Source organism: Episyrphus balteatus, chromosome 4, assembly GCF_945859705.1.
Source record: "Episyrphus balteatus chromosome 4, idEpiBalt1.1, whole genome shotgun sequence".
Classification (NCBI taxonomy): Eukaryota; Metazoa; Arthropoda; class Insecta; order Diptera; family Syrphidae; genus Episyrphus; species Episyrphus balteatus.
Window position 1 is genome coordinate 48,495,794 of NC_079137.1, and position 14,646 is coordinate 48,510,439.

The 14,646-nt window shown below is 33.0% G+C and overlaps 2 protein-coding genes and 1 long non-coding RNA gene across 6 annotated transcripts; 2 read left to right on the forward strand and 1 right to left on the reverse strand.

Moving 5' to 3' along the window:
* The first annotated feature begins 234 nt into the window (after positions 1 to 234).
* Positions 235 to 5,921, forward strand: LOC129919557 (nuclear inhibitor of protein phosphatase 1). Its single transcript, XM_056000479.1, has 6 exons — positions 235 to 406; positions 477 to 691; positions 4,813 to 5,030; positions 5,088 to 5,162; positions 5,214 to 5,649; positions 5,711 to 5,921. The coding sequence occupies exons 1-6, from the start codon at positions 378 to 380 to the stop codon at positions 5,818 to 5,820; spliced, it is 1,083 nt and encodes a 360-aa protein (XP_055856454.1). The 5' UTR covers positions 235 to 377; the 3' UTR covers positions 5,821 to 5,921.
* Positions 5,922 to 7,047: 1,126 nt separating this feature from the next.
* On the reverse strand, positions 7,048 to 11,666 carry LOC129919623 (protein C1orf43 homolog). Of its 3 annotated transcripts, none has more exons than XM_056000568.1 (5): positions 11,476 to 11,666; positions 11,030 to 11,365; positions 8,066 to 8,225; positions 7,784 to 8,003; positions 7,048 to 7,704 (listed from the first exon to the last, which is right to left on the reverse strand). In XM_056000568.1, exons 2-5 carry the CDS (start codon positions 11,240 to 11,242, stop codon positions 7,344 to 7,346), a joined length of 954 nt encoding a protein of 317 aa, XP_055856543.1. In that variant the 5' UTR covers positions 11,243 to 11,365; positions 11,476 to 11,666; the 3' UTR covers positions 7,048 to 7,343. The 3 variants fall into 3 exon arrangements, with proteins under 3 accessions (XP_055856543.1, XP_055856542.1, XP_055856544.1); XM_056000567.1 differs by having other exon boundaries at positions 11,030 to 11,372; XM_056000569.1 differs by having other exon boundaries at positions 11,440 to 11,666.
* Positions 11,667 to 13,237: 1,571 nt separating this feature from the next.
* Positions 13,238 to 14,623, forward strand: LOC129919472 (uncharacterized). Of its 2 annotated transcripts, XR_008773076.1 has the most exons (4): positions 13,238 to 13,447; positions 13,539 to 13,609; positions 13,661 to 14,052; positions 14,111 to 14,623. It is a non-coding gene; the product is annotated as an uncharacterized LOC129919472 (long non-coding RNA). The 2 variants fall into 2 exon arrangements; XR_008773075.1 differs by having other exon boundaries at positions 13,243 to 13,609.
* Positions 14,624 to 14,646: the final 23 nt, after the last annotated feature.

Consider the following 14,646-nt stretch of genomic DNA (forward strand, 5'->3'; position numbering starts at 1 on the left):
TATAACGTTCTCCTTTTTCCATGACTAACAACCTTACTAAAGTTAAAAGAAGGTGAAATGTTGATTCTATAATACCTTTACCGAAGCTGAAATGTTAGTTGGGTTCCGGTGTGGTCAAGTCTTTAAAAAGGTATTCTTTGCAGTTTGGGAATTATTTAAAAAAAAAAGCAAAACAAATTCCCCCATCCTGAGAACACTACTCAAATCATCTCACCCAAACTGTCATCTGTCATGTGAAATGTCATTTTTTTCAAAATGCATCCTGCCAAATAAAAAGAACAATAATTTGTTTATTATTTTCGAGTTTCATCGAAATAAATGAAAAATAAAATAAAATTATTTACATAAACGAGTTAAATCTTTTTTAAATAAAAGAAATGGCAAGCAGCTATGAAATTCCTAGTTGGTTTGTTATAAGCAAAACAATACTATCTTTATAAACTTGCTAAAAATTGTATCTATTTTTTTTTATCTAGGGCCGGGAAGCCACCAACTGGATTGCATTTAGATGTTTTAAAAGATGAGAAATTAGTTCAAAAGCTAATGGTTGACGAAAAGAAATGCTATTTATTTGGACGTAATGCTCAAATGAATGATTTTTGTATTGACCATGCATCATGCTCTCGAGTACATGCAGCGTTTGTGTATCACAAACACTTGAATATAGCCTATTTAGTTGATTTGGGATCAAGTAAGTATAGAAATATGAAAATTTACTTAGGTTTTGATATTGCACATTTTGTAAGCATTTAATGCTTAATTAAATTTGATTACAAGCTATAGATGCTAGGTATATTTAAGCTAAAACTAGATCAGTTTGTAGAAGCTAGTAGCAATCTTCTACTTAGCCAGGCTTATAGTTGAAACTGCAGCTACATCGTCCATGCGCAGAGCTTACAGAAAAATATAAGATATGTAATGTACATAGCACTCAGCTTGAACTTTTTTAACCATTTATAGCTGCCTTTGATCGCAGGAAAACCCTGCTATAAACTGCGATTTCCGAATCGATGATAGTTACAGTTCTGGATATTCATATGTATAATGTATTTATACATAGGGTGATATGCATAAAAAATAGTAAATGCTTTTACTGGAAAAATTGTAAAGTATGAACTTTTTTTATCCACATTTTTTGCATATCAAACCTAGTTTATACTTATTATAATTTCAATTTGCTAGTATTTACTATTTTTTATGCATACGGGCCATAGAGGTTGATACCGCCTATTTTGAAAAACATAATTTAAACACCAACTGCGAATACAAATAGAAATGCAAAAAAAAAAAACAGCTAATATCATGTTATCAGGAGTTAGGGTTTAACGGCATTTTGATATTATGGAACTGTGATTGATTATTGAGCTGCTGCGCCAATGGTGCAGTGGATGTATTGCTTGACTGCTGACCTAGAGGTGTGGGTTCGTGCCCCACTCTAATTAATTTTATCCCCGGGGGTGGAATCGGCTAAGGTGATAGTTGATTGTCACCTTTTTGATTGTCACTTTTGACCATAACCTATTCTTTGCTCTGAGTAAAGTGATCAGCAAAACCCTACAAGTGCAGAGATTTCGATGAGTATTCGACTCACACGCTGGAAACCGAGGTTGGATCCCTACCGGTGCCCAATTTTCTTTTTTTATTTCTTAATAAATATTTAAATATTCTTTATTTTTTCACAATAAACCATTATTTTCCTCAACGAATTAAAATTTTCGTATAAGTTTAGAATATAATGTAGTTCGCCTTTGAGGATTTCAATAAAAATAGAAAGTGAAAGTGACACCTAAATAGCTGTCACCCACAAACCATAACAAAAAGGTGATCGTCACTTTGATAATCACCTGACGTGGAGCAAAATTACTTATTGTGATGATCAACAATCACCTTAGCCGATTCCACCCCAGCTTCAACTGGACGCCACCCGTGGAGTTTTATGAGATAAAAATCATCTTATTTCTAAATTTACTGTACCAAAAAAAAAAAAAAAATAAAAACTTTCCTATTTTTCTATTTCTTTCAAATAGTGCGGTGCATTTTGCATTTAAAAGACCTTAGGGGTTACAGTTATATCGCACCCTCAGTGCAAAAGAGCGATAAGTCAAAAAATGACATTTTTGAGATAATGATGAGGAAATGTTGCTTTTTAAATTACCTTTCTTTTGAAGGGCTTGTTGTTAACGTAAACGAAAAATTCGAAAGATTATGTCTGTTTTTATCCAATTCCTACTATATTAAAAGTCAAACTCTTTCCTAATTTAAACAATTTTAAAAAATAAATTTATTAAAACTACAAAATAAACATAATGGTTCTTGTAATAGAGCTTTGACATTATGGAAATTGCTGTCCCATGGAAAGTTATAGGGGAAAGTTTAGAGTCAGTATGTATTTTGCAGAAGCGTTTTCTCGAAATGAACTTTTTTGAGTTCTCGCTCTTTTGCACTGAGGGTGCGATATAGTTGTTCTTCTTCCTTTAACTAATAAATTAATTTTGCGCTGTTATGACCACGAATATGCTTCAAACTAGTGATCATTCGCGGGGTTCGCCGGGTTGACCTCATAAATCGGCGGCAAGCCTCCCGGTTTTGTATTGTTCAATTTCTGAGAACAACTGATAGAATGCATTTGCTTGTACCAAGAGTTTTTAGTTCTACCTTCCTTTTCCCTTCGCTGTCGTATTGGAACGTCGTATATTGCTTTTTTGACGGGGTTCTCAGGATTTCTCCTTTGAACATGGTAATACCAACTGAGTCGGTCGACGGCTTTTTTTTTTCTGCTATTGTGGTTAAGAAAAGAACAAATAGATAAAGGCTTGGCCACACTGGGGGGTATGCGGTAGCGGTACGGGTAGCGGTGAGGGTACTTGTATGAAAAAAATTCCAAACTGACACATCAACGTTCAGGTGTGGAATTTTTTTAATACAAATATCGTTACCGCTACCCGTATCGCTACCGCATACCCTCCGGTGTGGCCAAGCCTTAAGAGCCCCCGCACACTACAAACTTTCTATCGGCCCACAGTTTAGTCGGTCTCTTAATCAGAATGAAAATGTATGAGAGTGCGCACACTACAACGATTAAGTATCGGCCGATCAAAAAGTTTGTTTGATCGAAAAAAAAGTTTGTTTTGCTACACAATTGCCTTCAAACTAAAATATTTCATACCCAGCCGACTATTTAGTCGCCTGCCTGTGCGCACACTAGGAGCCCAACCCGACTAAACTATCTGCCGATAGAAAGTCTGTAGTGTGCGGGGGCTCTAAAGCTCGGAAAAATATTTAATTAAGAGCCAATTTTTCAATCTTCTAATAAACAGTCAGTTAACTGTTCGACGAATAAAGTTATTAGGCTCTTAAACAATCAGATAAAAACATTGAATTTTTCAATCAAGAATAATTTATTCTACAGAATAACAAAAAAATTGTCAAATTCAAAAATATTTAAAATTAAACGTCATTTTTATTCATGATTGTTTTTATTTTCTTGTAATCCACTGTATTTTTTTTCAAAATTCTTTCAAAACAGCTTTGACAACTGACACAATATTTTTGTTGAGATTATTCCTTAGAATAATTTTTATTCGTCTCTGAAAGAAGCAGATAGTTTTATTCTTAGGAATAAGCTATATCTGCCTCTTGAAAAATTGATTTTTTCTCTATCCTTAGGAATAAGTACTAACTGACTGTTTAACTGACTATTGAAAAATTGGCCCTAATTTAAATTAATTTTGTATTCAAAAATTATTTTTTTTGAATTCACTCAGTTTGTCTATTTTTTTAAAATTACTTTCAGAGGTATTTTTTACGAAAAAAAAAACTTATTTTTTTTAAAGAAAATCAACGGCTTTAATAATAAATGCAAAAAAAATCAATACTCATTTACGTGTTTTTGGTTTGTTTTAATAATATGAAAGTGTAAAGGTTGTCCGCAGAAAAACAAGTTTTGAGACAAACTAAAACTGTAATAAATTCTGATTGGTTTAAAAAAAATCTTTCGAATCAGACGTAGTTTGGCATAGATAAAGTCAGTTAAAGGAAAAGAGAGCAAAAATCATAAAAACCGTCATAACTCGAAAACGGGACGAAAACGAGAAAATTTCCACTTAAGTTTTTTTTACTCAAAATGACCTCAGATATTCATGGTTTTCATTTGGGGCGGTGACTGTTTGACACCCTGTGACCTGTGTAAATAAAATAAAAAGAATATTTTAAAATGTTGTTTTTTTTTTAAATTTTTTCTATTAAAAACTTGTCAATTTTATTAAAAATATTTGCGAAGCGTTTCGGTTTTATAAAACCATCACCAGGCTCAATTTGTTGTTCCAAAATTATTTCCTCCACCACAACAATCGTGTTAGGTAAATGGCGGTCTTTCAGGAAAACGTTGAAACTTGAATCGAAAATTTCAGTTGTGAGAATGCCATCACATATACAAGTTTCGGTTAGTGATCAAATCTTAAGAACAGTCGCATGCTACCAATATTTTGGTAATAGCAGGAAAATTGTTGTTTATCAATGCAATGCTGCTCTTCATTTAGAGTATGTGGAAACCTTACTGGAAGTCTGAAAATAAGTTTTTGGGGTCTTTCCGTTTTTTGGACGGTGTTCAAAAGCTTTTACTTTTACACCTTCAGACCAAAATTTAGCATCAAAGATATTTCTATGTTAACAATATTTAGCTTTTACATCGCGAATAAATAATATTATTCAAGTTTATCACCAAAGTTCAATTTAAAATATTGATAAAGAAGTAAACAAAAATGTATTTTTCCTTGTTCCTAATATACAACTCATATATGAATTATTTTCAAGCTCATGGCACATATATCGGAACATTGCGTTTGGAACCGAATAAACCAACGCAACTACAAATAAAAATGACGTTTCATTTTGGAGCATCAACGCGACAATATATTCTTAGAGAAAGACCATCTGCCGGTCACAGGTCTAGTATTATTGAAGATCTTCCACTGAATGAATCTAGTGATGGAGCTTTGCTGGGCTTGCCTGAAAGTCAAACGGAATTAGACGTAAGAATTAATTACAGTGTAATTTAATAACGAACTTAAAAAAATACAACATTTTAGAACCTTACCGAATATAACACTGCTCACAATCGAAGAATATCTATGCTGGGCATCACTGACGACAGTCTTCGGAAGGTAATACGAATGCAATAAAAATATCAGTATTAATGTAACATTTTTCTTTAGAGTGCAAATAAATCTCAAAGAAAACGTCGCAGCGTTACTTTTAATGAAGAAGAAATCATCATCAATCCCGAAGATGTTGATCCAAATGTTGGTCGTTTTCGTAATCTTGTTCAAACGACGGTTGTGCCAAGCAAACGTATGCGCTTCGAACCCAATCAAATAGGAATATCTGCAAGTCATGTCAATCATATGAATTCAAATGATATGAAACACATGCATCCGACATCAAGTACACCACAACTTTATCAAGATCTTCCCGAGGCTCACGATCAGAGTTCGAATCGTTTGAATGCCGGAAATGACTTTGACATAACACCAATTGCAATGGGTACGAAATTAGGTCTATTGCTACCAAATCCAGCTCCAGATGTAACACCTACCATTGCTGAACCAGCGATTTCTAAAGGAAAACTACCCTTTCCATCTGGAGGAAATGGTATTTATTTGTTTAGTATTTATATTAGAGTTTTAAATTCTAATTCTTATTTCGATTTTAGTGCAACGCTATGAAGATCATTCAGTGCTGGAGAACAGCAATGAACCTCAAAAGAAAAAATACGCCAAGGAAGCATGGCCAGGCCGAAAACCAATGCTTGGACCGCTTTAATAATATTTTGTGTAAAGTTATAATTGTGTTCTTTTTCTTTCTGGATTTATTGTGTAACTTTTGTTTGAATAAAATACGCAATAAGCTTTGAATATGGATAACTCACGCAATTTCTCTGAATAAGCTACTCAAACAATTGGACACTGTTTTTACAAACTCAGTTACTGACCGAAGCGGTCGATCATCTCTCTTAGAGACGGAAGGGACCCTATTATCTGTTCGAAAGTTAATTTCAATTGTACTTCTTAGTCAAACTGCGTATCTTAAATGAATAATACGAATCTAAATCTTCCAAATAAAACCCAATAAAAGATTTGACATGACTAGAGCTGTACAATTTTATTTTTTACAGAATAATCTTTTGCGAATTCGAACACATTTTTTGTAGAATCGAATAACATAGTTGGGCACTAGTTTAGTATTTATCTCTTTTGGGTGACGGGACGTAGAGATATTCCAGTAAACTGTGAAACAGTCGAACTGGCCAGAATTATAAAAATTGGTTCACCCAATGCCAAATCAAAGTTAAGAGGTAACAAAAATTAAAAAAATTAAAGAACAGAAGAATTGATAACCTCCTCCTATTTGGAATTCCGTTAAAAAAGAAGCCATTTAGAGAACAAAAGATGGACAGACAAATTTACCAAAAACGTTTTTTGTTATATGGTATTATAGTAAAATACAGCACAAGACACAGCGTTTTTTTTAACGATTTTTGCAGAAAATGCATGGATGAAGAGCAAACGCTTCTGCTCTCTCTTCCCGATTCCCGAACATGGAAAATTGTATCTCTAAAGCGATTCTGGTCCAATGAAGAGATGGAAAGAGCCTTAAATCAATATTTTGAAAGCCTTCCAGACTCTTACTTCCGGGAAAAAGCAATCTAGTTGGATAAACGCTGGACCAAGTGTGTCTGGGTCCAAAAAAATTATGTAGAAAAATAAATAAATTTGTCATATGAAAATCACTGTCGATTATTGGAAATTTTCATCTTGGCTCAATTTATCAGCCGAATACTAACTTAACCCAAAGATTGATTATTCAGGCTCTTTGGGGACCCTGTGTATCAAAATTTTTTTGGAGGCCCCTCTATCTCCTAAACTTGGATACAGCTTTAAGCTTTAACAACATTGGATCGAAAAGTGAAAATTTATAAACGTATAAGGGCACCCTTTGTCCGCTTAAGAAATGCAACCTAAAACCAATAACGAATTAATTTAAAAGAGATTTCTTTTGATCAAGTTCTAAGTTTAATATCATAAAGGTAGTTTATATTTATTTTAGTATATATATTATTTAAAGATATTTATAAGCCTTAACGTAGATATGGCCTTACAATTATATCGATCGGTCCGACAATTTGAATTAATTCTACATCATCCTCTTCAACTTTTGCAGCACAAATTTATTCGAATAAATAAAAAATTAAAAAAAAAAAAACATATTCTTCACTTTGGTATCCAAGATGAAGTTGTAGATGATGATGATAAGGAGATACGTTGTAAAATCTCCCGCAATCGTAATCATACAACACTTGAACTATTATCATGATACGTTGATACGCTGACGCTAAGAATTTCATTTTCATCCCCTCCACTACCACTGCCACTGGTTGGAACATTCTTAATCCGATTGCGTACATTTTCTCGTTCTTGGTCTTGATCTTGAATATGATGTGATTGTAGGCCTAATGTTAGATTTACTTTAGAATGTTGACCACTTAGTTCGCTGCCTCCAACAACTACTGGTGAATTAGGATCCGTGTTGAGTGGAGGTGGACGCAAACGGGATGGATCTAAGAGGGAATGCATTTTAGTTTGTTTTTTTGGTGTGCGGGAGGGTGAAGTTTTGCGACTATTTGAAAAGGATTTCAATTGTTTTGCACTGGAAGGGAAGAACATATAAAAACATAAAAAAACATTTCGAATTGGGTTAAGGTTAGGTTGATTTAGGTATATCTTACGCATCGAGAAGCTTTAATAAAAGTCGATGGTAGGCTTCATATTCTTCACTTCCGAAATCATTGGGATCGTGACGAGCATGTTCGTACATATCGCAAAATTGATGGATCAATCGTTGTCCAGATCCATTAAGAGATGTCGAGGCAAGGGTCGTTAGAAGGAAAGCTCTCAAACTGTCGTAGGGATGGCGGACACTTCCATCGCATCTAGCTATTTCTTTTTCTACAAAAAAAAGGAAATTATTTAAAACTTATGGTAGAGAAGCATAAATTAGTAAAACCCACCCAGAATTTTGATATCATCAACCGCCTTCATGCGATAGTAATATGGTGGTAATGGTTGATCTGGCTTGAGAATATATTTGTCATCGTCCCACAAAAGTTTAGGTTCATGAGCGATTTTTTGTATACAGTCGAGACGACGTTCTATCTCACGTCGAATTCCCTAAAAAAAAAATTTGTTTCGTTTCGAAAATTTACAAGAATTATGGTATGGTGGGCAGGAGGAACATATAGTAAAGGATAGAGTAAAAAAAACAGCAGCGGAGAAATGGGGGATTGGAAGAAGGAAATTCGAGAAGATGTGGCTTTTCGACACCATGGTGTGGACGGTGATGGGGTATGGGGCTGAAGTATAAGGATGGAGGAGAGACAAGAAATGGAAAGGGTGCATCAGAGGTATCTCAAATGGACGATTGGGGTAGAAGAGAGCTGTGTTAATCGTTCGTTTTTGAAGATTCAATCCTTTATATGTCGTTAATTTTAATGATTCGTTCTTTTCAATCGTTCATTTTTTCAATTATTGAGGTTTCTATTTAGTTTCAAATAAACTCATTTTTTTATTTATTTCAAAGTAATAGCGTTTTCGTTTGGTAATTCTTAGAACGGTCCGGGACTGTCCGATCCGGAATGCCAATAGAACAAACTTGGATACTTCTTTTTGATTCTGAAGTTTGGGTTTCTTTGTATTTGTGAATCACCAAATAATATTTATTTTAATATAATTTAAAGTTTGGCATAGTAAAGAGTCTTAATTTTCAGAAATGAATAATGAACAAAAACACTTCATTACTTTGACGTCTTTTGTGTGAAGATGTGTGCGTGATTCTCGTTTTGGTTCTGCCTTAAAATTCGGAATCGATTTTCTCTTCTTTTCAGAATCAAAACTGTCATTGAGTGCCAAACGAACAGTTTCAGAATCGTTCGGAAGAATTCCGGAGAGTCCCGGACGACCAAACGAAAATGCTATAAGATACGAGTCTTATAAAGTTTTGAATTTAAATTAACTAAAAATTCAGTTTAATCATTTGTTCTTTTCAATCGTTCATTTTCTCAATAATTTTTGTTTCTTTTCTTCTTGGTTTCAAATAAATTTTTTTTTTTAATTTACTTATGTTTATTTTAAAGTAGAAAGATAGTCTTATTAAATTTTGCACTTAAAACCGAGCCATTTATTGGTGAATTTTCCAATCGTTAATTTTTTCAAATATTTAGGTTTTTGTTTTATTTTGGTTAGAAATTCAATGGGGAATGTTAAAATATAAAGAAGAAATACAAGAAAATATGTGCGACCAAAAGGGAAATGCTGTTGGTGCCAATGGCACAAAATTTTAAACGATTTAGTAAATTGGTAAAGCCATTTTAGTAAGTTACTAAGCCAAAAAGCATATGAATTTTTAACTAACGGCCATATTATTCACTCTGGATTTAGTTTGGATTTAAGTTAATTTTAAATCCAATCCATTAAATCTGAATTTCATAAATCCAAGGATTTAATTTTTTGTTTCACTCAAAAAAAATATGTGTTTATTCAATAAATTTTGTATAATTTGCATTTATCTTTATTTTTCCTTCACAAAATACGTGAAAAAACAACTGAACACTGTGAAAATTAATTTTACATCTGGATTTATAAAGTTAAACAGACCTCCAGAAAGCAGTTTAAATTTGTTTGGATTTAACGAGATTGGATTTAAAAAATTGGATTTAAGATTGGATTTAAGTAGTGAATATTATGAAATTGGATTTAGCAATTTACTAAATCGTTTAAAATTTTGCGGTAATGAATTTAGATAATATTTATTTTACCTTCTGTCATCAATATTGCCAGAATATTTTAAAGGCAAGGACCCGATTTTGAAAGTTTTTGGAGCCAAAAATAGCCACTTTCAAAAATGTTCCAAAATTTTGTTTGTTATAAGATTTATTTTTTTTTTAAATTTTCAGATAACCTTTGCTAAGTAGATAACAAGTATAATTTCATTTGTATTTCATTTTGTTGATATATTGTGGTTTTCATGCTCATTGAAGGGCGTGCAATTAAATTTGTAATACATAAAAATGAAAAATGTGTGCATATTGGTTGTCTCTGTTCACATCGTTGGTGTTTTTTTTTTTTTTTTTTTTTGTAAAATGCTTGGATTTTAAAGGAGCCTTTAATCGCCAAGTTAAAAATAAAAAGAGACAAATTCCAATAAATCTGAAATCAAAATTTTAAGGAGCGAGTGAAATCTTCAAGGAGTCTGTTTGGCGATAAGTAGCCGGCTCTGGCAACACTAACTCTCACTTCTAGCTTTTTGGTGAACGATTCAAAAAGATCGAATCAATCGCGATTGACACAGCTCTAGGGTAGAATTAGAATGGCAAACTGAAGGATACATGTTGAGAGAGGAAACAAAAAGAGATGAGATAATCGGCCTTATCACGAATTCCTTTCGCATCTTAAATTTTCTTCGATTCTCGAAAAAAAAAAACAATCACAGAATCCGATCGTTAAGGCGATTTGTATGAAATTTTCCACTACGAACGTATTCCGTGATTGATTTTTCAGGAATCGTAGCAAATTTCCGATACGAATGAAATTCGTGATAAGTTTGAAGAAAAACTAGCGGGTGGAAAAGGAAGCCGAAAAGCAAGAGAATGTTTAGAGGAGATAACAGAAAGACATTTCATTGTGATGGGCGGGGGAGACCTTCACGAGGACGATAGCAAGAATCAGGATAAGTAATGAGGTGAGAACAAGATGATACTGGAGGTGAGAAGGAAGTGTGTACAGTTTTTTAGGGTGAAAAAGAGAAATGGGAACATATATTAGCAAGATACAGGCCCAGCGAAAATGAAGGGAAAGTCAATAGTAGGAGTGGATAAAGGGATTAGTGGAAGTGATAAGGTGAGAATAGTAGGGATAAGATAAACTTTATAACCGATAAATCTAATAGGTACAATACAATATAAGAACTATAGAATAACCTTTTTGGCATCATTGCCTACTGGAACATGAGGACCACGTCTTGATCTCAATGTAAAACGCATTATTTGTCTTTTAGCAAATATAAACAACATAACAAAAGTCAAGACTCCTCCACCGATAATGATTATTATCATAACACCCGATAGTTGTTCCATTTTTGTTGTTATTTGTTGTTGTCCGTTGCCCAATTTGTTAACACGAATCGTATCCATAGAAAAGAATTATCTATTCTTTCCTGTTAATTAGGTGGAGTGGACTGGACACTCTGTTTTGCAATTGATTATTTCTGGTCTTTGATTTATGTTGGCTTTGATTTTGTTTTACATGGTAATACTCTATATGCTGGAGATAAGGAAATAATCTTTGAATTAATACAATTTGTAAAAAAGTAAAACGATGGGAAAACAACCATTATTTAACTTTTGTTCTAGTGTTTTATGCCCACCTTAATCAATCTAGTTTCAACATCCTTAGAATTTTGTGAGCTTCAACACCGAACAAGAGAATGAATTCTTTTTATTTCTTCTTAAGAAGAGGTTTTTATATGTTTATTTTATTGAGAAGACGATAAATTTAATAAATATTTTTCAGAAATCGATCTTTTGTTTTCTTTTTTTTCTGAATTAAGAAAAACAGCGTTCGTAAATGAAACTGTCCAGACTGTCAGTGTGACAGTAAGCTGATAAGAAAATGGGCAAGTTCAGATTTATGATGTGTTTTTGTCCATTTTGGGTCTGTTTGGGTACTGCCTAAAAACAGAAATATTTTTCTTTTTTCAACATTTTTAGCCCAAGTCCTGTTTGGGTACTCTGGAATGGTGTAGTTTTTTACATTATTTTTGACAAAAGCAGAAATATTTCTGTTTTAGGCAGTACCCACACAGACCTTTTATTGCTGTTTTTTTTTTTTAATTCATATTCTGTGAAATGGGTATTTTTTAAAGTCGGTAACAATAGGGGTATTCATGAAACGGTGTAAACTTTGTATAAATAATAAATGTGTCAGAATTTGTACAGTAGATTCATACCATAACAAAACTGTTTTAAAATTATGAGCACTAGATGGTGCTACTTGTTAATGCCTTTAGCATTTCTTTTCAAACAGTTAATTTTCATAAACCAACAACCCAAAAGAAGTATAACTTCAAAAATGTGTTTGAATTCATTCACAAGTACTAAAAAGTACTATAAATGAATGAACTCGTTTAATATCAGAACACACCCATGTTTATAATATACTTCCGAACGCGGCCGTTTACAACAGCTGTGGTCCGTTCTTTTATTGAACAATGTTAACTATTGTTGTTATGTCAAAAAAATCGTTGTATTTGTTTTTGTTACATTTTGTTACAAAATGTTAACTTTGATTTAGGAACGACTAAATGTTACATTTTGTTGATCTGTCAAAAGAAAAATTTTTGAGATTAATTTTATGAATGAATAAACAAGAAAAAATTAATTTGGTACTGAAATAATTCTTTTTAATTGAATTCTAAGCAAATTGAAACAAAAATATGCATTCAATAATTTCAAATATGGAAACAAACAAGAAATTCTCTTCTCACATCATCCCCTCTCTTCCCCATTTAGTTGTGTTTGACAAATTAACATTGAAACTCAAGTCCAGAAGCTGAGGTGCGTTCTTTTTCTAACAATAGTCAACGATCGTTGTTATGTCAAGAATTATTGTTGAAGTGTCATTGTTAGAAATCGTTGGATTTTTTACAAATCATTTAGGAACGATTTATTAGGGGGGTTCACATTGACCAACTTACCGGACAGACCGATTGTCATTTAGCCTGATGGCCGAATTATATTTTTCGTTCACACTCATCAGACAATTTTCATCAAAACCCATTTTTCAGCTTATTTTTAATATATCTTTACACTATTCTGTTCTCAAATTAGAGAGAATGGATTATCACTGTCTGCCGGACAGACATGTCGTTCAATTGACTAACATGTCCGTCCGACCACCAAAAAATCAAAATTTTTTGAAAACCATCCGGCAAACCGGACAGGTCGTCGGATGGGTGTTCACACTATCAAAACAGCATCAGATCAGACCAAACGGCGGCTGGTCTGTCCGGTAAGTTAGTCAATGTGAACCCCCCTATTAGGTGTGTTTTTTTGTTTATCTATATAGATTTTGTGCAAAAAAACGACATCGAGATATTTGAAATCAAAACAATTTACGTGTTAATTACAACAAAAACTTTATCTGTATAGATTTTTGAAAAATCCAGATAATTATCCAGATTTTACTTTCTCTCGATAGAAAACAGTGCTGCCAATGTACATAACACTTATTAAATGTCAGATTCCATTAAGCGACAGCTGCAGTTGACAGATATATGACAAAAAAATTTAATATTTAAAATTGAATTCAATTAAGAATAACAAACAACACAAATCAATGTACATAAGTACATATAAGCATATTTTTTGGAAAAAGATGAAAATTGTACCATAAACTTTGTTTTTTTTTAATTTAATTTAATAATTTTAGGATTCGCGTTTTTGCAAGAGTGCGATATCTTCCGCAAAATTAAAGAAAAAAACCTGAAAAGGAGATGGAAAGTAAATCAATTTATTCTTACAATGAGCTAGCATATTTATCTTTTTTTCTAGGAATTATTTCACAAAAGAAGAATTCTGTGTACTGTGCCCTTGTGTCTTAATCGTGTCGATACCTTCAACCCTCACAGCCAAAATGTAATGTAAAATGCTCTTGGAATGCCAGGTCGTTTGCGAAAACGTCTATTCTTTGACGATAAACATGGATAAATGTTAACAAAGCTCTTGATGTTAGTCAATTGCCTCATTAGAATGCCCACCACAAAAACAATCTCATAAATGGAATCAGAATCAAGACCTGTTGATGAAAAGCCATTTAAGAAGATGATCGCTTCACTGCCTACAAACTTGTACGACATGTGCATGTAAAGTGAAGTGTGGAAACAATGGCATCTTGAAAATGGTAATTGTTTCAAAGCATCATTTAGCTTCCCAATTGGTTGCAGGTAATATTTTTATTGATTCTCCTTTTTTGGTTCGATATATTCCTTATTCCTTCTTCAGATGTACTCTGCCTGCACTGATGTCGTCCTGTTTCTGTAGGAGATGTCTTCTAGAAATGGGTTTAAAGCCCTAATCGAGATCCCGAGAAAATGATATCTGCATGAATCTTCTTCGCAATTACTTTCCCCTCCTAAACAGTTATGCAGCGGGAGGAATTAAAGCAATACAAATGGATTCCCAACACAACCAACCCTACAATTGAAATCCGGGTCTGAGCACCTCGAGGGCAACCTAGACAGCAGACTTTTTAAATTAAGTTTATCCATGTATTATATTTTTTATATTTTATAACTTTTATTTTGTTGACCAATTTGTATTTAATAGTTTGGGTAGGAAAATGTATTTTAAAACGACCAAAAAAGCCGACGGAAAATACATTTTCCAACCCAAACCATTATTTAACGTTAGACCTCTTTGTGCCATTAAATTTTAAATGTGTCTTAGAAATAAGTTATTTTAAGGCAATTGTAAATAGCAAGTTCAATAAACCAAAATTGCAAATTTAAAACGTAATCCGGTTTGCTTTTTTTCATTAA

Coding starts and splice junctions, on each gene's coding strand:
- LOC129919557 (XM_056000479.1), top strand. CDS start 378: ATGGCAAGCAGCTATGAAATTCCTAGTTG. Junction 407..476: donor AGCTATGAAATTCCTAGTTG/GTTTGTTATAAG, acceptor TTTTTTATCTAG/GGCCGGGAAGCCACCAACTG. Junction 5,031..5,087: donor AAAGTCAAACGGAATTAGAC/GTAAGAATTAAT, acceptor ACAACATTTTAG/AACCTTACCGAATATAACAC.
- LOC129919623 (XM_056000568.1), bottom strand. CDS start 11,242: ATGGATACGATTCGTGTTAACAAATTGGGCAACGGACAACAACAAATA. Junction 8,004..8,065: donor TGATGATATCAAAATTCTGG/GTGGGTTTTACT, acceptor TTTTTTTTGTAG/AAAAAGAAATAGCTAGATGC. Junction 7,705..7,783: donor TTATTAAAGCTTCTCGATGC/GTAAGATATACC, acceptor CTTCCCTTCCAG/TGCAAAACAATTGAAATCCT.